At 44.2% G+C, this 20,245-nt stretch overlaps 1 protein-coding gene across 1 annotated transcript in view; it reads right to left on the reverse strand.

Moving 5' to 3' along the window:
* LOC115200875 (mitogen-activated protein kinase kinase kinase 4) overlaps positions 1-20,245 on the reverse strand; it is a 75,100-nt gene that overhangs the window by 8,302 nt on the left and 46,553 nt on the right. Inside the window, exons 8-24 of the mRNA XM_029763992.1 lie at positions 17,851-18,008; positions 17,581-17,697; positions 16,157-16,256; positions 15,760-15,843; positions 15,279-15,563; positions 14,837-14,986; positions 14,006-14,167; positions 12,981-13,193; positions 12,807-12,885; positions 12,443-12,536; positions 8,719-8,862; positions 6,785-6,885; positions 6,402-6,485; positions 5,933-6,124; positions 5,616-5,686; positions 5,255-5,371; positions 993-1,156 (exon numbers count right to left, since the gene is read on the reverse strand). Of these exons, the coding sequence (XP_029619852.1) occupies positions 993-1,156; positions 5,255-5,371; positions 5,616-5,686; positions 5,933-6,124; positions 6,402-6,485; positions 6,785-6,885; positions 8,719-8,862; positions 12,443-12,536; positions 12,807-12,885; positions 12,981-13,193; positions 14,006-14,167; positions 14,837-14,986; positions 15,279-15,563; positions 15,760-15,843; positions 16,157-16,256; positions 17,581-17,697; positions 17,851-18,008 (2,315 nt within the window). The remainder of the gene's footprint in view (positions 1-992; positions 1,157-5,254; positions 5,372-5,615; positions 5,687-5,932; positions 6,125-6,401; positions 6,486-6,784; positions 6,886-8,718; positions 8,863-12,442; positions 12,537-12,806; positions 12,886-12,980; positions 13,194-14,005; positions 14,168-14,836; positions 14,987-15,278; positions 15,564-15,759; positions 15,844-16,156; positions 16,257-17,580; positions 17,698-17,850; positions 18,009-20,245) is intronic.

The following is a 20,245-nucleotide window of genomic DNA, read 5'->3' on the forward strand; positions in this document are numbered from 1 at the left end:
GGTAGGTAACAACACATCCGTCACGCTGACCCTCAACACAGGGGCCTCTCTGTGGTGCATGCTCAGTCCCCTCCTGTACTCTCTGTTCACCCAAGACTGCGTGGCCACGCATGACTCCAACACCATCATTAAGTTTGCCGACTATATGACGCTGGTTGGCCTGATCACAGATGAGACAGTCTATAGGGAGGTCAGTGACCTGGCAGTGCGGTGCCAGGACAAATCCTCTCCCTCAAGGTCAGCAAGACAAAGGAGCAGATTGTGGACTACAGGAAACAGAGTGGCGAGCACGCCAAAATCCAGACGGGCTGTAGTGGAGCGGGTCGAGAACTTCAAGTTTGTTGGTGTGCACATCATTAAGGATCTCAGGAGGCTGAAAAGACTTGGCATCGGCCCTCAGACCCTCAAAAAGGTTTTTAGCTGCACCACTGAAAGCATCTTGACCGGCTGCGTCACCGTTTGGTGCGTCACAGTTTGGCATGGCAACTGCTTGGCATCCGACTGCAAGGCACTAACGAGGGTAATGCGTATGGCCCAGTACATCACTCGGGCCGAGCTCCCTGCCATCCAGGACCTCTATACTACGTGGTGTCAGAGGAAGGCCCTAAACATCTCTAACCACCGAAATTAGACTGTTCCCACTGCTACCGCACAGCAAGTGGTACTGATGCACCAAGTCTGGAACCATGAACAGCTTCTACTACCAATCCATAAGACTGCTAAATAGTTAGTTAAATAGTTAACCAAATAGCTTCTCAGATTTTCTGCATTGGCCCTTTCTTCACCAATTTTGACTCATCACATATGCTGCTGCTACTGTTTATTACTGCTACTATTATTTCTCTATTTTCTTTCTCTCTGCATTGTTGGGAAGGGACCGTAAGCATTTCACTGTTAGCCTACACCTGTTTAAAAAGCATGTGACAAACACAATTTGATTTGACTAGACCAACAGTAGGCTAGAGAGAAAGAGAGAGGTGCTGATTGCTAACTGACCCTTGATGTCTCGGTGCACAATGCCGTGTTCGTGGAGCACGTTGATGGCCGTGGTGGTCTGTTTGCTGTACAGCCTGATGACGTGTTCCTGTAGGCCAAGCCTGGACACCTCCTCCAGGGTCCCCTCATCACAGTACTCCATGAAGATGTACATCTCCTCCTGGTGGGGGGAGGGAGGGGGGGGACACAATCAGACAAATACCATTTATGTAGCACAGACCGTTAATGCATACATCCAACCTGATGATAAAGCCCCTTCATACATGGTTTCATCTCATTCTTACACAGACTAACTGAAATTGAACCGAACTTTGAAACTTTCCCAAAGTTCCCTGGCTTTTCAGAAATTCTGGTTGGAGGATTCCCTCTTAATTCTGGGAACCTCCAACTAGAATTTCTGAAAAGCCAGGGAAAGTTCCTAGAATTTTGTAACCCATACACGCATGCTCTTACCCAGTCTCAAGAAAATAACTTTTTGGCTCACCTGCCAATCATATTTTTTTACCGGCCAAAATAATGAATTGCCTTTTTGTGTCACATATACATTCATTTCAGTACACTTCACTGAGATAACTTAATAACTTATGTTGAATACAAACTTAAAGAAGAGGCCAGAGCAAAATTTGAAACAACATGATTTTAATATATTGATAAACGGTTAATCAAATTAAGTTTATTTGTAGAGCACATTTAGAAATAACTGTAGTTGACCAAAAGTGCTGTACAGAGTGAAAACACGCCAAACAGTGGGCATACAATGAAATAAACAAAACATATCAGATACAATGAATAAGAGTACATAGAAGTCAAAACAGGGCAACAACAATGGTAAGATAGTTATGAGAAGTGCAGTGGAAGCAGGTCTACAAATCCTTTACTTTGAGTAGAAATACCCTGATAAAATACAGGTAAAGCAGAGACTTATCAGACGCTGGTTAATTTTGGCTGTGGCTAGATTTAATTTCCCAGCCTGAATACAACTTAAGTCTTGAACTCAAAATTCTACTGAAGTATTTGCTATTAAATGTACTTAAGGATCAAACATAACAGTACATTTGAAGGTTTTGTAAACCTATCAGATGCTTAATCATTTTAATAAACTTAAACCTCATCAGACTCCTCACTCTCCACCGCAATCACCCTCTTTGCACGGTCCATGAAGTCTGGCCTCCTGCTCCTGACAGAGTCCTGGTGCCACAGCATCACAGCTTTAATCGGATCCTACTCCCTGATCTCTGGAGAGGACAGCTGGACCATAAGGAGATCTGACAGTGTATCAGACTTTAGGTTGGACCGCCAATCGGTTTTCACCTGTTTCATGGTATTAAAACCTCTTTCACATTCAGCTGTGGAGGCAGGGAAGGACGGGACCAGGTCAACCAATACCAGAAAATCAGGGCAGGAATGCTGATGGCTCCTGTTGACACAGAACCAGAACATCTTCTGCAGGGACTGGGGCTCCTGGTACATCAGCACCTTCAGGACAGTCCACTGGTCAGGGATCCTTTCAACATGGAGGCCAGAGGTCTCCAGGACAGGAAGTGGTCCACCAGGGTTTCCAGTTCAGTGTCACCAAAATCTAGAATAATTGTATACATTACAACAAGCACAATGCAGTTTTAATTCTCTTCTCAATAAAAATATGATCATGAACCTGAACCTAACCACCCTGTAATAAAAAACAAAGTAGCCTGCTGCTGCATCTCCTGACTCTGGCCAGTTGGTGAAGCTGACCAGCTTGGTGGAACACAGGACCCCTACACTGGTGTCCTGGAACCTGCCAGTCATACTCTCAACTAGCCTGTCAAGCATTTTGTGATGTGACGAGGGTCTTGCTGTCACCTCTGGCCAGCGAAATTCCCTCATATCTGTTGGTCATTGTGGCCTTCATCATGGGCCCTTCTCTGATGATGACAGGCTCATTTTAACATCCTTTCAGAATTTTCCTTTACAACACTCTCACTATCTCCCTCTCTTATTGACCTAATCCTTTCTCTTAATTCTCTTAAGGTAAGTATTTCTTATCGCAGCTTAAATAAAAATACCTGGTTTTGTACTTCTTAATTACTGCCTGTGTTGAGCACAATGAGCTGTGGGCTTCTGCTATGGTGATGGTGGACCTCTGCAGACAGGCAGCTCAGGTGTGTTAGTGTGTCATGCAGGAAGCCCCAGAAGCGGATAACAGCCTCCCTCGCAGTACTGTAGTATTCCCTGGCCTTGGCCTGCTGGACACCTCAGACATTTTGGGCATCAGCAGATTGAATCTGAAATACATAAATAACAAAGACATACAAATAGACAATTACTTGCTGGCCAAAAAAAACGATATTAAACATGACATTTTATCAGTGCATAAAGCATTGAAACATGATGTTACCAGTTGTAACTGTTTGTTGTTATTTACTGGACATTAGATATTGATGATGACTTTGAGTACTTAGCATAGCAATCTAGAGCCACTACCTGTTCCAGGTGCCAGACAAGCCCCTGGTAACCTCGCAGGAAGTGGTCCAGTGCACGCAATAGGTGTCCTACCCATCGGGTCCCGCCAATTCTGGTGGGCACCAGTGGTGTGTGCCCAAGAGCCTGGAAGCTGTTTACCAGGTTTGCCCTGTTCAGTGGACTGGTGTGGTAGAAGGTGTAGAGCCCACTGAGGAGGTCTTCTACTTTCTGAAACATCACGTTGGACTGGATGGCATCAGAAAAGGTCAGTTCAAGGCAGTGTGCCATACAGTGGATGCCGATGATGTAGGCCCTGTCCCCCATCACCCGGCTGACCACACCATTCTTGGCTCCGGTCATCACAGCAGCTCCATCTGTTCCCAGAGCGAATAACTTGCTCCCCCACTCATCACACACTCCCTCCATGATGGCACTGACAGCGTTGCTTGTGTGCCGCGTCTGCCTTCACTGACTTGATGCCAACAAACTTCAACTCGATCTTTCCCTTGTGACAGAATCTGACAAACGAACTCCTCTTTCACAGAACTGTCTGTGGAGGCATCTGACATGACGGAGAGAAATGTGGTGTTTCTCTCCACCTCTGCAATATGGTGCATAAACTCTTTGGCCTGCTTCTCATTTCTATATGTTGAGCCCACAGCGATTCCTTGTTTTTTCATCCAAACTGCGAAAATCAAACATCAAATTAATTCAATAATTAAATATACAATCATATTATCCAATATAGCTGGCAGTTGATTGTGCTAAATTAGCCTTCTACCCTTTGTTTACTTAAGGATCAACACTAAGGCTGGTAAATTGTGTCATAATGCTTTAAAATGTAAACAGCACCTGGAGACAAACATTAAAATAGAATGTTACAGAGCCATAGGAAAGCATGGAGATCCATGTCAGCATCAGTAGGCCTATAATGTTATGGTATTTATACACTATTTGGAGGTGAACCAAAGCTTATCAGACCTGAGAAATAACCTACAATACTGGACCACGTCTGCTAAATAGACTTGAAAAAACTAGCTACAACAGTCAAGCTACAAGAGTAACAACATTTTCACTTACTCACACATCCAGTCCAAGTCAGAATGTGGTCTGGTCTTCTTGCCAATGGCATGTACAGTCCTAAACAGGATGTTCATCTTCGTGCTGGTCTGCTGACATTGCCATTAACACCGTCACAGAGGGTGTCAAGAGGAGAGGCTCTGATTGACCCGGGACACAGACACCCAGGCAATGTGACACTTGCTGCGTTCATGGTCACGAATGTTCTCCAGCTTCATTGTTTTATTTCTGATGACAAATGAGTTGTTTCTGCTTGTATCTTTAGCATACTGGCGACACACAGAACAACTCATCACCACAGCATCATACTGTAGCCAGCCTCTTGAAACTACTTTATCTCCAAACCTCCATTCTCACCAAACTATCTTTTTTTTAAAAATGTGATTTGTCCTCCTTTTCGTCTGTGTGTTTTCGTTTCAAAGGTTGGCCTAATCCAGGTAAATGTCACCAAATAACAGCTATTTAATGAACGGTAGCTAGCAGCAGACCCATGGCAGGTGAGCGTTGTCGAGTAGCTGTCGTCCCGTACGGTAAACAGTGCTGCGAAACTAGGAGCACTCGAGACAGTCTGTGGCTGGCAAACCTAGACATCATGCCAGATATATTCTTACATGACTATTTTGGTACAAACATTTACCCGCCAGTGTGGCGGACAGCCTCCTGAGATTTACTCGACAAACAGAAAATCTACCCGTATTTGGTGCTTGGCGGGTGTTAATTTCAACCCTGCTCTTACCCGATGCAGCTCAACACCAAAGTAGCGGACCAGGTTGGGGTGTTTGATGCCCTCAAAGATCTTCAACTCATCTGCTGTCTCCTTTATCGTCTTATGGTCATTTGGCTGGAACCGGATCTTATCGGGAAAATAAACATTTTAAAAAGTATAGTAAAATGTATGAAGAATGTTGATAGGCTTTACTACAGTATGAATGGATGTTAACTGGCGGCGAAGTAAAATAAACATTACCTTCTTCAATTCAGGGCCTTCTCCTTTAATAATAAATAAATGGAAGCCCGCACACATGTTATATGCTGCTAGACTCTTGCACCAACATTCATAACACTACAAAAGCCTTTGTGAGGTCATGGCCACCTACCTCCTTCATAGCCATGAGTTCTCCAGTGTCCACATTGATGCAGGTGTACACCTTGCCATACTGGCCCTCGCCTGTAGAGGGAGACAAGTCACAGATGATCAAACACCATGGACATGACATAAACGAGTGCCTACTCCAGGGAAAATCGGACATGGCAACATATTCCCTTTATTGTGCACAACTGTTGGCCAGGGCCTCATAGGAAATACAGAGGATAGGGTTTCATTTGGGGGAGGCACACAGGTTCAGCTCAGGCTCTGGCCAAAAGTAGTGCACTATAAAGGGAATAGGGAGCAAATGGGGTGTACAGTACATACCTATCTTGTTGCCCCTCTGCCACTTGAAGGTGACCTTGCGGAGGCCGACGTGCATGACATTGTCATAGGACTTGGGGGTGTGGCACACCTGGCCAATGATGTTCTTCTGCTTCATGACCGCGTAGCGTTTGTCCTCGAAGGAGCGTATGGTGCGACGTACAGCTTCCATGGGGCTCTGCCTGGCTGCCGTGTCTGAGGAATATAGAAGACTGTATTAGGAATGGGAAGACATAAAAACAGACCAGGACACTTTCAATTGTCTTAGGGTAAAGGTGGGGAATGGGAATGCTTAGAACAGACCCACTCTATACTCTATTCTGGAGCAGTTTAGAGGTAAAGTGCCTTGATCAAGGGCACAGAGATGGCACCTAGGACTTGGTACCAGCAACTCTCCCATCGCCAGCAGTCATCCCGACACGACCTTTGGTTTGAACTTGCAACCCTTCTCTACCCCCCTCATCATTCTCACCTTTTGATTGGCTGATGAAGGTGCGGAGCTCCCAGCTTCTCCTGGCCGTGCTGCTGGGGTCTCCTCCCTTAGGATAGGAGGGTTCTGATGTGTGGGAGTGAGTGAGAGGGAGGGAGGAGATAACACAGACAAGCAGTAAGATGGGAGCCATGTCAAGTTGGAAAACAGATGCATTTTATTTCATCCTTGTCCACAGTCGTAAAGACTGAATTATGGTATTTGGTATTTTATTAGGATCCCCATTAGCTGTTACTCTTCCTGGGGTCCACATGAAACATGACATAATACAGAACATTAATAGACAAGAACAGCTCAAGGACAGAACTACATAAATTATGCAGAATGCAGTTACATTAAGACAATATCTTAAAACAACTCAATACCTTCCCTGTCATCAGTGGGACTGGAGTGTCGGCTCAGAGACTTGAACTGCAGCTCAGCCGCTACAGACGACAGCCTGTCATTCTCGTGGAGGTTGGCCCCTCTGCACAGGGAGAGGCAAGCGCAGTGCAATTTAGCTAGGATCAACTATAAAGAACTCAATATACCCAAGTTGTCAGGCATCAGAGGGGTATACTACAAAGCAGAATCAATTAAGTTAGCTAGCTAACTAACCAGAAATAACTATTGATTTTCTGGTTCATGAAAAAAGCAAAGCTTAGATGTGTTTGTTGAATCAATTAAACATTAAACCATGCCCATTTCAAGCTTATCTTACTAAAACAGTAAAAGTAGTATGAGAATATTTAGGCAAGTTAGGGGGATAACTCCTTGATCCTGCTTTGAAGTACAGCCCTCAGGTCCCAGACTAGGCTGGTTCCAGATCTGTTAGTGCCACCTCCTATGGTTATTGTGGTCTCATGATAGTGGCGAGACAGCTCAACCAGACCTGGGACCAGTGGTCAACCAATATCAGTCCCCCAAAAATGTAAAGGCTTCTTAATGAACATAGTCCTCTCTCGCTTTCAGAGGGAGGTTTGTGATTATTGAGCTGGCGGAACATGACATACATACAGCTCATAATAATGTCCGGAATAGAGTGCATGGAATGGCATGAAACACTAGGAAACCATGTGTTTGATACCATTCCAGAGATTCCGCGCCAGTCATTACCACGAGCCCATCCTCCCCAATTAAGATGCCACCAACCTCCTGTGTTCTACATCCAAACCTCTCAACCCCACCACCATAGAAATAGAACCCTAGATGATATGTCTATGTGCCCATCAAAGCTGACCTTCATACTAAAGGTTTAAAAGGTCAAACACAAACAGGTCAGACGTCAGAACGCATGCTTTCATTCCAATAGGACTGACACCAAACAAGACAAATATTATGAAGAGCGAGCCATCAGATGATTAGAATCAAAGAAAGGCCACACTATTAATATGGATTAAAAGCAGAGTAACTCTCACACTGCAGGTTGATGTTTATTGTCATGAGTGTCATCCTAGAGGCAGAACTGAGCAATTTCCCCTTAGGCCAGCTGCAAAGTCAAAATTGTCTACATTGTAAAAATCCATGAACAAAAAAAAAGGGCTTTGTCTTAATTGAAGGTTAGCAGTGTTGTTAAGAGTAGGGTTAAGTTTGGGTTTAAAAATCAGATTTTATGACTTTTGTGCCAGCTAGTGACCACTGTAGAGCTGCCTCCAGAACAAGATTCATGATAAAAAAAACACTAACCTGATCTCGCAATCTCCCTCTTTTCTCTCTCTCCATGAGGAGGTAGCTAGCATGCTGTTGTGTTTCCATCTCTCACACTGAGAGAGTTGGAGAAAATGTGTATTGTGTTGTGTGACACTGGCTAGGTGGACAAAACAAAAGTGTGGATTAAGGTCTCTCCATATCAGTAGACTGCATTCAGGGTTAGGTAACACATTTGAGTGAAGTATCCCTTTAAAGGATGGCCGTTATAAAAGTGTTGTTTTCATATTGTGTCTTTTCAAATCATTGCAGATTTCTGTTATAGGCAAAACAAAACGGTCAAAGCCAATACATCTGGATGAGCATGCAGAACATGCTACTCAAGGTTCGCTCCAAACAGAGACGGCATGACAGGGGTGAAGGATAAACCACAGGGAGCATGTCAACCTGAACCTCCGGTGGAATATTTTGGAAGTGGGATATCAGCCTGTTGCTGGGGTGCCCTGGGTTGAAAGTGGGTGGTCCTTACAGAGAACCCGGTTGGAGGATTCCCTGCCTGCTTATTCCCTCATGATTCCGGGATCCTACAAACAGGATTTCTGGAAAAACCTGGGCACTTTCGCAACCCTAGTAGTACTTGGTAGGTACTGAAACTTAGGGGGAGTGGGGCTACCTGACGTCATTGGGGGTGGACCCAGGTGCTTTGGATGGGCCGTGTTCCCCGGGGGCGGGGCCTGGGGCCTGAGGGGCGGGGACTGGGCGGGGGCCGGTAGGTAGACACAGCTGGGTCCGTAGGTCGCAGGGGAGACTCCTAGAGCTGTGGTGGTGACAAAAACACACTGAGGATCTCTGGGGAGCGCCTTGGAGATGAGGGTGTGTGTGTGTGTCAGATACAGGGGCACTCATTCTCAACACAAATGCACACACACACACACACACAATCACACTCACTCGGTGTAATACCCTTTCTAGCGAATAGGAATGAGCATTTGACCTTTTTTTACTGTACGAATAGTCGCAGGATTCTTTTTTCAAGTTCTCAAATAATAAAAAATAAAAAAGATTTTTAGAACACAAGGCCCGCACTGGAAAGAAATGTGCTGCCTATGCCAACAGTGCATGACAATGCCTAATTTAGCAGAACCATTACAGATAATTGCTAAATTGCACCATATACAGTGCCTTCAGAAAGTATTCATACCCCTTAACTTTTTCCACATTTTGTTGTGTTACAAATTGGGATTATAATTGATTTAATTCTTCTTTACAATCCACACAACATTTTATTTAACTAGGCAAGTCAGTTAAGAACAAATTCTTATTTACAATGACGGCCGATTGTGCGCCGCCCTATGGGACTACCGATCGCGGCCGGTTGTGACACAGCCTGGGAACGAACCAGAGTCTGTAGTGATGCTTCTAGCACTGCAATACAGTGCCTTAGAACGCTGCGCCACTCGGGATACTCTAATGTCAAAGTTGAAAATAAAATAAAAAACGCTAATATATCTTGATTAGATAAGCATTCAACCCCCTGAGTGAATACATGTTAGCAGCGATCACAGCTATGAGTCTTTTTGGGTCTCTAAGAGCTTTGCACTCTTGGATTGTACAATATTTGCCCATTATTATTTTTTAATCTCTTCAAGCTCTGTCAAGTTGATAGTCTATTACTGCTAGACAGCCATTTCGAAATCTTGCCATAGATGTTCAAGCCGATTTAAGTCAAAACTAACTCGGCAACATTCAATGATGTCTTGGTAAGCAACTCCAGTGAACATTTGGCCTTGAGATTTAGGTTATTGTCCTGCTGAAAGGTGAATATGTCTCCCAGTGTCTGCTGGAAAGCAGACAAACAGGTTTTCCTCTACGACTTTGTGCTTAGCTTTATTACATTGCTTTTTATCCTAAAAAACTCCCCAGTCCTTGCCGATGACGAGCATACTCATAACATGATGCAGCCACCACCATGCATGAAAATATGAAGAGTGGTACTCAGTGATGTTGGATTTCCCCCAAACATAACACTATTCAGGACAAAAAGTGAATTTCTTTGCCACATTTTTTGCAGTATTACTTTAGCTTACTCTGTGCAGAGTTCCTTCTCACTCTAGGTTAGTATTGTGGAGTAACAACAACAGTGATCCATCTTCAGTTCTCCTATCACAGTCATTAAACTTCATAAATCGCCATTTCCTTCCTCTCCGGCAACTGAGTTAGGAAGGACGCCTGTATAGTGATTGGGTGTATTGATACAGCAACCAAAGTGTAATTAATAACTTCACCATGCTCAAAGGGATATTCAGTGACTGTTTTTATTTTTACCCATCTACCAATAGGTGCCCTTCTTTGTGAGGCATTGGAAAACCTCTATGATCTTTGTGGTGGAATCTGTGCTTGAAATTCACTACTCGACTGTGGAACTATACATATAATTGTATGTGTGGGGTACAGAGACAGGGTAATCATTCAAAAATCTGGTTAACCACTATAATTGCATACAGAGTTCATGCAACTTGTGACTTAAGCACATTTTTACTCCTGAACGTATTTAGGCTTGTAATAACAAAGGGTTTGAATACTTACTGACTCAAAACATTTTGGCATTAAAATGTATTAATTGATACAAATGTCTAAAAACAAAATGTCACTGTGTGGTATTGTGTGTAGAATAGAGGCACAAAATGTGGAAAAAGTCAAGGGGTGACTAATTCAGCCAAGCAAGTGCAATTTAAGATTCAATTATTGCAACTAATATCAACTGGTTGTATCATGGAACACAATCCGCATAAACGCATGAACCTTTTTGTTAATTTAGCAGACGAGACGCTCTTATTTCCCGAGCCCTTATCAGGCAAGACACACCCAATTTATAGTAAAAAAGCATGTAATAAAATAAAGTGTGAAAAAAGTTTGCCGCTTTGAAGTGATGTGCATCTTGCGTCTGGAACAGTTATTCTCAAACGAGTGATAATTTGAAACGGTTCTCAAAATGGCGAGTATCATTTTTTATGATGAATTACGGCCACGAATTACGGCAACGACATCTGTGAATTACGAGTAGGCCCGGGCTTAACGATTCTGATGAAAATATGCTGTCTTTATCAAACTAATGTTTTAGCGGCTTTTCACTATGGAACCTGTGTAGATTTAGGGGGTTATAGCCTAGGCTAGCCAACTCTAAATGGCACTAGCAATTCACAAAGTAGCCTTAAGAGATAAATAGAAGGGACAATTATTCCAAAACTGCAGCTCGTTGATGGAACATATTTTCCTACATCGATCAACCAGTCCATTTTGCATTTGTTGATAAAACTGTCGTCATTTGGCAAGGAAAGTAGCTTGTGTCCCCCATCAGTTAGATGTGTTTTTATAGACATTTATTTCTGTAGGCCAAACGGGAGCTTGTGTCCCCCATCAGTTAGATGTGTTTTTATATACATTTATTTCTGTAGGCCTAATGGGAGGTTGTGTCCCCCATCAGTTAGATGTGTTTTTATATACATTTATTTCTGTAGGCCAAACGGGAGCTTGTGTCCCCCATCAGTTAGATGTGTTTTTATAGACATTTATTTGTGTAGGCCAAACGGGAGGTTGTGTCCCCCATCAGTTAGATGTGTTTTTATATACATTTATTTCTGTAGGCCAAACGGGAGCTTGTGTCCCCCATCAGTTAGATGTGTTTTTATATACATTTATTTGTGTAGGCCAAACGGGAGGTTGTGTCCCCCATCAGTTAGATGTGTTTTTATATACATTTATTTGTGTAGGCCAAACGGGAGGTTGTGTCCCCCATCAGTTAGATGTGTTTTTATATACATTTATTTCTGTAGACCTAACGGGAGCTTGCGTGCGCACTCAGCATGCATATGTGTAGAGAGTGGACAGAACGCCATTGAGTGAAAGAGGGAAAAGGGACTATAGGGAGAAGAAGAGTATGATGCTTGGCTTGGTTTCTTTTTTGTTGTGCCCCTTCAAATGCACGTTTAGAAATGGAACACTACAAGCAAATTAAGGTGGTCTTCAAGACAAAATCTGTTTTTTGGGGGGGTGGTTTCACTTGCCCTTTCAAGTAGCCACAAAGCACATTCCACCAAATAGTTTTACAGTATTTGAAAAAAATGACATCTCTGGTTAAAGATCAGGCTTTGACGTCCGTTCAAGCACTTGAGTCCTCGATTACTCATGTCCATCACTACTAGCCAAATGTGTTACAAATTACACACACACACACACACATTTAAAAGCCATCAATTACTGTACAAGAGCAGAGAACATGAGGAATATTAGAACATGCAGGAAAACACTGTACATACATTACACACATTATAAAACAATATTATAATAGGTGGTAAATGGTTCTTAGTGCTTCACTGTAACCATGAACTTCGACCAACCTGAAGCCCTCTGCGTTGGGGATGAACAGGTGGGGGTTGGGGGGGTCGCTATGGCAACGAGGGACCTTCACTGGCCGAGGACTGTTCCTGGGGGCTGAGTGGAGAACAGAGAAAGGGTCAACAAGGCCAAGCTATCCGACTAAAGCCATACTTCAGTTCTATTTCTACACAGACATGTTTACCACTTAGACCTAACAAAAGCTTTAATCTAAAGCCACTTACAGAACAGTGAGTACACATTTTTTGTTATGTGCATGTGCTCCCTGCTTAGATTGAACCCACAACCTTGGCATTGCTAGTGTCACGCTCTTACTAACTGAGCCACACAGGACCACATATTTGCTCAGATGAGGCAGGGTCTTACCTAGGTACAAGCCACTGACTGGGCTGTGAGGCTTCCCGATCACATGACCAATGCACTCATTCATCAGAGCTTGCAAATTCTGCAGAGGGAATGATTTCCATAATCACAATACCATTCCACAAAATACAAAATCAATCAATAAAGTAATCAATCAAAGAAGTAGTATGGTTTTACCAGGAAGTCGTCCTCTGGTAAAGCAGAAATGAAGGCAGGTTCGATGGCTTGGAGGAAATCAAAGCCTTGAGTGGCCCAGCGGGGTCTGGTACCCCGGCCACTTTCACACTTGGTGAGGACGTAATTCATCCACTTCCTGGCGAAGGCGATATAGCATTGACCAATCCGCTGACGGAACTCCCCCGACATCAGACGCACCACCTCCTTGTGGTACTAGGGAGAACAAAAGTATATTTAAAGGTGCTCTTCACTTGACCAGTATAACCCCTACATCAGAAAAGGAGAACCACGACACTCTTCCTCGTGGTACTACTGTGAAGAACAATATGACAGTCTGTTGTACTCTCTGGTTTAGGGGTTAGACCGGTTTAGGGGTTAGACCGGTTTAGGGGTTAGACCGGTTTAGGGGTTAGACTGGTCAGCCAAAAACACAAGGAGGACCAAGCCACTCTTGCTATTACCAATTTTGGTGGCATGTTCAATAGAACGGATTGTGTTTTGTTGTCTGCCTTCCTCAGTAAAGTTGACAATAGTCTAACCAGATATCTGCTGACAGTTAACCCCAGTTTATAACTTCCCACTGTACTAACACAACCCTCCAAGACAGAACATATTCATCAGTTGCAACACTGTGTAGAAAGACAGCTTAACAATCATTCCCATAAACAGTTTCATTATTTTCCCACACTTTTTACAACACTAGGGGTACTGAGGAAATATTTTTTATTGTAGGACTAAAGCAAGATTCCAAAGACTGACCTAAAGTAACCCCCCCACCCCTATGTCACCTATAGTTGCATCATGGCCGACTAATATAACCAATATTGCTAGTTAACCCACTGCTCCCCTCCACCCCCCTACAGCCACCATTGACACCTAACCCCTGCAGACCTCGAAGGCGAAGTTATATCCCTTGATCCTGGCTTTTCTCTAGTACTGCTGCAATCTGTCCGACTTTGATATCGCTAGGTAACATCCTCATCATACTGCCCACCCCCACCGACCCAGAACCCTTGAGCTCTAACCTCGAAGGCGAAGTTGTATCCCTGGATCATGGCCTCTCTGTAGTACTGCTGCAGCGTGGCTGACTCAGATTCCTCCACCTCGGCCTCAAACTCTGACGTGAACATGTACTCCACCCGGTCAATGGCTGTGTTGATCTTTCTACAGAGCTGTAAGGCTTCGTTCTGTGGGGGGGGGGGGGGGGGGGGGGGAGACGAGAGAGTGAAGAGGGAATGAGAGAGCAAGAGGAAGAGATAAAGACAGAGATAGTGAGTGTGTGTGTGCGGGGGTCTCTTGACTCCCTCTCCAAGTAAAGAAGAAAGAAACCCTTTTATGAGGGCTGCTTCAACCACAGCCTTGCCACACAGGAAAAGCCTTATTGAGAAGAGAGGAAGCTAAACGCTTTTGAAACCAGGCCTCCAATGTGAGGAAGTACAGGAGACATCAGTCATGGGCATGACTTTTGGTTTCACAGCTCTCACTGCAGTATAAACATGACATTTCTGCAAAGTAAATATGGTATTGGTATTGACCCTGTAAAAAGCTTCTTACTTCCTTGTTCTGTTATTTTTATTTCTCGTGTGTTTTAATTCTACCTTGAATAATTTGTAACGCTACATTGTTATTGATCACGGCATTGTTGGGTTCGGAGCATGCATGAAAGACATTTCACTGTACTTGTGACATTAAAAACGTGACATTTGAAGTCGTCTTGTGCACTGCACCTGGGCCCGATAGCAGCTCAATAAACTTGGGCTTAATAGTGGATCTTTTACAATAAAATAATTGTAATTCAGGGAAACTCAAAGCATTTACAGTAAATGATCAAAGTGAATAAATACAGTGGATGGTACCTTGAGTTGCTCCAGGGCACGGGCGATGAGGGGCTGGCTGGAGGTTTGTTCCCTGCTTAGGGTGAGCAGCTCATCCATACTCTGCTGGAAGGCCTTACGCTGGGCCACAAGGTGGGCTGACTGCATCACTATCAAGAGCAGGTTCTCCACCTGAGGAGACAGAGAGAGAGAGTCAGAGGACGAAAAGGAGCCACAGACATGCTAATTCTGTCATTAGCATCATGTGTGCTCCTCGTAAAAACATAGTACAGCATCTAGCAACCTTATAAAAGAGGCTGAGGCTCTTAGTGGTAAGCGTCTTGGCTAAGGTGTTGAGATGACAGTTGGCGGGACCAGGGTTTGAGTCCTGGTCCGGCTACCCTCCACATTCACTGCAATATTTAGCTCTTCAAAATACACAAAGGAAGAGTATTCACTTCGATGAACTACATTTCCCACCCACCTTCATGGCCCGTAGCGTGTCCACAGTCTCCATCTGAGGCACCAGTTTGACCAGCTTCCCATCCCAGTGCCACTGAACTCCGGCCTGGCCTGCCCCGCCAGGCGGGTCCCCTGCTCCATGCTTGCTCATCAGCAGGTAGGCCTCATCCTCTGCCATCATCTCATCGGGCTCCTTACTGCAATCCTTACCGGCTGCTGCGTTGAGAAGCTGCAGGATGAGGTCACGCTGGTGCATCAGGGCACATGGGACAAACACCTCCAGCTCCTCCAGCCCTGGGATCTGGACCTGCAGACAGACAGTCATAGACCGGTTTGCTCGTTCATCCATCAAAGAGGAAGGGAAATTCAGGAAGCAAACTGAAATTCCAATTTCACTTTAGTTCCTGAATGGATATTGACCATGGGTAGAATACATGGGGAGGAAAGAGAGAATAAAAATAGCACGGAGAGTGATAAGTAACAAAATGTGTAATTTGAGGCACCTTGACATAATTTCTCTCCTTGAGGGCCTCCAGGAGGCATGGCACCCCGCTGGTAATACTGAAATCAGCAGCAATCTCCAGGTCCTGCAGAGAGAGACAGAGAGAGAGAGAGAGGGCAGAGAGAAAAGAGAAGGAGGGGCAGAGAGAGAGAGAGGAGAGAGGGGGGGCAGAGAGAGAGGAAGAGCAGAGGCGGGGGGGGGGGGGCAGAGAGAGGAGGAGCACAGAGAGAGAGGAGAGAGAGGGGGGGCAGAGAGAGAGGAGGAGCACAGAGAGAGGAGAGAAGTGAGCCCTGACCAAGAAGCTACATACATTTAATAACTTACAAAATACAATATTTCCCAAATAAAAATGAACAGGAGGCAAACTGGGGGCAGACAAAAACTGCAGTGTCTCTCACCTTACGGAGCATTTTGGCAAATCCCAGAGCTTTGGATGCCCTCTCTCTAGCCTCGTGGAACAGCTCCTTAAGTGACCGGCTCGTCTCGATTACCGACCGGCTAGAAAAAAAAAAACTGCTTAACATGAGCCTCTTACAGCAAGATTACTTTATTTTCCCAATTTCATTTGGTAAACACATTGAAAACCACATACTGATGCAGTCGGAAAGTATTCAAACCCCTTGACTTCTTCTCCGCAGATCCTCTCAAGCTCTGTCAGGTTGGATGGGGAGCATCGCTGCACAGCTTTTTTCAGGTCTCTCCAGAGATGGGTTCAAGTCCCGGCTCTAGCTGGGCCACTCAAGGACATTCAGAGACTTGTCCCGAAGCCACCCCTGCATTGTCTTGGCTGTGTGTTTAGGGTCATTGTCCTGTTGGAAGGTGAACCTTCTGCCCAGTCTGAGGTCCTGAGCTCTCTGGAGCAGGATTTCATCAAGGATCTCTCTGTACTTTGCTCTGTTCATCTTTCCCTAGATCCTGACTAGTCTCCCAGTCCCTGTCGCTGAAAAACATCCCCACAGCATGATGCTGTCACAACCATGCTTCACCGTATGGATGGTACCAGGTTTCCTCCAGACGTGATGCTTGGCATTCAGGCCAAAGAGTTTAATCTTGGTTTCGTCAGACCAGATAATCTTGTTCCTCATGGTCTGAGAGTCTTTAGGTGCCTTTTGGCAAACTCCAAGTGGGCTGTCATGTGCCGTTTACTGAGGAGTGGCTTCTGTCTGGCCACTCTACCATAAAGACCTGATTGGTGGAGTGCTGCAGAGATGGTTGTCTTTCTGGAATGTTCTCCCATCTCCACAGAAGAACTCTGTCAGAGTGACCATTGGGTTCTTGGTCACGTCTCCCCCAATTGCTCAGTTTGGCTGGGCGGCCAGCTCTAGGAAGAGTCTTGGTGGTTCCAAACAACTTCTATTTAAGAATGATGGAGGCCACTCTGTTCTTGGAGATCCTCAATGCTGCAGACACTTCTCGTTACCCTTCCCCAGATCTGTGCCTCGACACAATCCTGTCTCGGAGCTCCACGGACAATTCCTTTGACCTCATGGCTTGGTTGTTATATAGACAGGTGTGTGCCTTTCCAAATCATGACCAATCAATTGAATTTAACAAGGGGACTCCAATCAAGTTGTAGAAATGTCAAGGATGATAAATGGAAACATGATGCACCTGAGCTCAATTTCAAATATCATAACAAAGGGTCTGAATACTTAAGTAAATAAGGTATGTTTTTTATTTTCAATAAACTCGCAAAAAATGCAAAAAAACAGTTTTTCTTTGTCATTATAGGGTATTGTGCAACGTAACTAAATGTGGAAAAAGTCCAGGGGTCTGAATTCTTTCCGAATGCACTGTATGTTAAACATAAAACAAGACATACCGGATCTCATCTGAGACTGTACTGTCGTCGGCACTTTCCCAGAATTCATCACCACTCTTCTGCAGGCCCGTGTCCAGGAAGTCCCCTGTGGACTTGAGCAGCATCCCAGCAATGTCACTGTGAGAGAGAAGAGGAAGGGAATATTTAGCTAAGTGGCGCTAACTAAATACAATGTGGAAGAGGGAGTGAGTTGGATGCTCCCAAGGAGAATAGACGCTTAAAATTAGATGGAGAAACTATGAATCAATGAACAAACAGTCAAACACCAACCAGAAGAGTTTCCCAGACTGAGCCTCCCCTCCTCTGATGTAAGGGGTGATGACCTTGGTGAAGTTCCACTCCTCCTCTAGAAGGTTCTTCAGGCTGTGGGAGGCCTGGGGAAGCTGCTGCAGCATCTGGATCCAGCTGTGCATGTAGTCAAAGTACACCTGTAGACAGAGAGAGGAGAGATATCTCCACTGATTAAACAGGTAGGTGTGCAGCAGGGTTTTCATTAGCCGGTAACAGCAGGATTTTGTCTGCTAAAAAAAAAATGAAAAGCCGATAAATAAAATTGCCGCCAGCCAGTCGATGTAAATGCATTTGTCCGGTCATGCTTATTGGTCTATAGGTTCATTTACAACATTTTGTGGAATTAAATTGGCCATTGTATTTCATTAGTCCTTATGGGTCTTATTTATCATACGAGCACAGCATACAGATATGGAGCCTAGCATGAGCGGAACATCTGTCAGAAAGCAGGAGAGCTGTTGCTACAGGTACGTGAAACATGCTTTAATAAGCCCAATCATTCCGCAACCATTTTAAATGCAAGCACGTGTTCATTTTTTGGGGAAGTCCACGATTAAAGAGCTACTATTTTTATTTCTCAACTGGTAATTGAAGCACACTTCCCATTAACCATTCAAGTGCTTAGGCAACGGAAGGCAAGCTTCAGTTTGTTTGCAATCCGAACATTTAACTTCCTATTATGAGGCATGTTTCACTTTTCTTCAAAGTAGCCTGGCCAAAATACGACTAAAGACTTACATATGCCATTGAAACCAGTAGCCTATTTCTCTCATGCTCTATTTGTTTTCAAATCAACTTTCTTTCACTGTCCAGTAGCTAAAAGTCCACGATCCTAGCCATATCAGTAATACATGCCAGTTGTTGCATCTTTAGATCACCCCTATCTAAATTTCTAACAGATATTTTCATCTCCGTCACATGAATCCGCTTGCATGTGCGTTGCGCTTTTGACAACGGTGTTTTGCCGCTAATTGCATTATGGAACGAACATTTGCGTGTAGCCTACTGCCGTGTGCGCATTGCTGCGCTTACAGTGTTAAGATAAAATAGTTGATCAACATTTTAAGCTTAACGTTCTGATCTGTTGCATCAGCCTTAATGATTTTTAAAGTTTTTGGGGATGCACTGGTTGTATGAATTTGGGATCTATCGCCCCACAACTGTCCCAGAGTCTGTTTAGAATAGGTCAACTTTACTACTATGGGGATAGTAGATTGAAATAGACTAGTGATTTTGCTGTCCGTTATTGGTCTTGTTTGCTGAAGAAAAGTAACTGTGGACAGTTATTACGTCATCGTTAAAGTGTGCATCAGAATTCGGTAAAAAGGATGCACGCCGTTGCATCCTTGAGTTGTATGTTCTGTTAAGTTGAATTACCATAACATAAAAGTCTATCATTCTGAGCACCGTGGCTGGACACCCTAATCAGGTTATGCATATGGGTCAGTAAAGTTGTCAAATGCCCGGTAAATTAAAAATACAGCTGGTCAAATGCCCGGTAAATGAAAATGCAGCTGGTCAAATGCCCGGTAAATGAAAATGCAGCTGGTCAAATGCCCGGTAAATGAAAATGCAGCTGGTCAAATGGCCGGTAAATGAAAATGCAGCTGGTCAAATGGCCGGTAAATGAAAATGCAGCTGGTCAAATGGCCGGTAAATGAAAATGCAGCTGGTCAAATGGCCGGTAAATGAAAATGCTGCTGGTCAAATGCCCGGTAAATGAAAATGCTGCTGGTCAAATGGCCGGTAAATGAAAATGCAGCTGGTCAAATGGCCGGTAAATGAAAATGCTGCTGGTCAAATGCCCGGTAAATGAAAATGCTGCTGGTCAAATGCCCGGTAAATGAAAATGCTGCTGGTCAAATGTGTGGCGCCACATTTTCCTAACGTAAACCTGGTGTGCATGTAGTCAAAGTACACCTGCGGACAAAGGGATGAATGTACAGTGATCAACCGGCAGGTAAGTGGATATGTTGCCTACTTACAGGTGTATTTCCAATGTTATTTATTGAAATAACGGTGCATGGCTGCATGCAGCAGGCAGTTTCCTCTCCAGTTTGAGACCGAGCCAAGTCATTTGATAAGCAAATTAAGTTCCTAAATTTATGTTCTGACAATTGCTTTGCATGGTTTTTCCAAAGTATTTTTGTCACCTCTCTGTGATATCACCACCATTATCCTAACACAAATTCCTCCTATAATATATACCATCCTTCCTATGGCATTGTGTGGTATTGCTTCCTATTTGTCAGCAGATGGCAGAGATACTGGGGAATACATTCATCCTCATTGTTGTCATTCTTATTGTACTAGCCTCACCGCAGGGCAGGGTTGTGATACTCCTAAAGTAAAGCCTGTTTTTCTGCAGCAGCTG

Source organism: Salmo trutta, chromosome 10, assembly GCF_901001165.1.
Source record: "Salmo trutta chromosome 10, fSalTru1.1, whole genome shotgun sequence".
NCBI classification, from domain to species: domain Eukaryota; kingdom Metazoa; phylum Chordata; class Actinopteri; order Salmoniformes; family Salmonidae; genus Salmo; species Salmo trutta.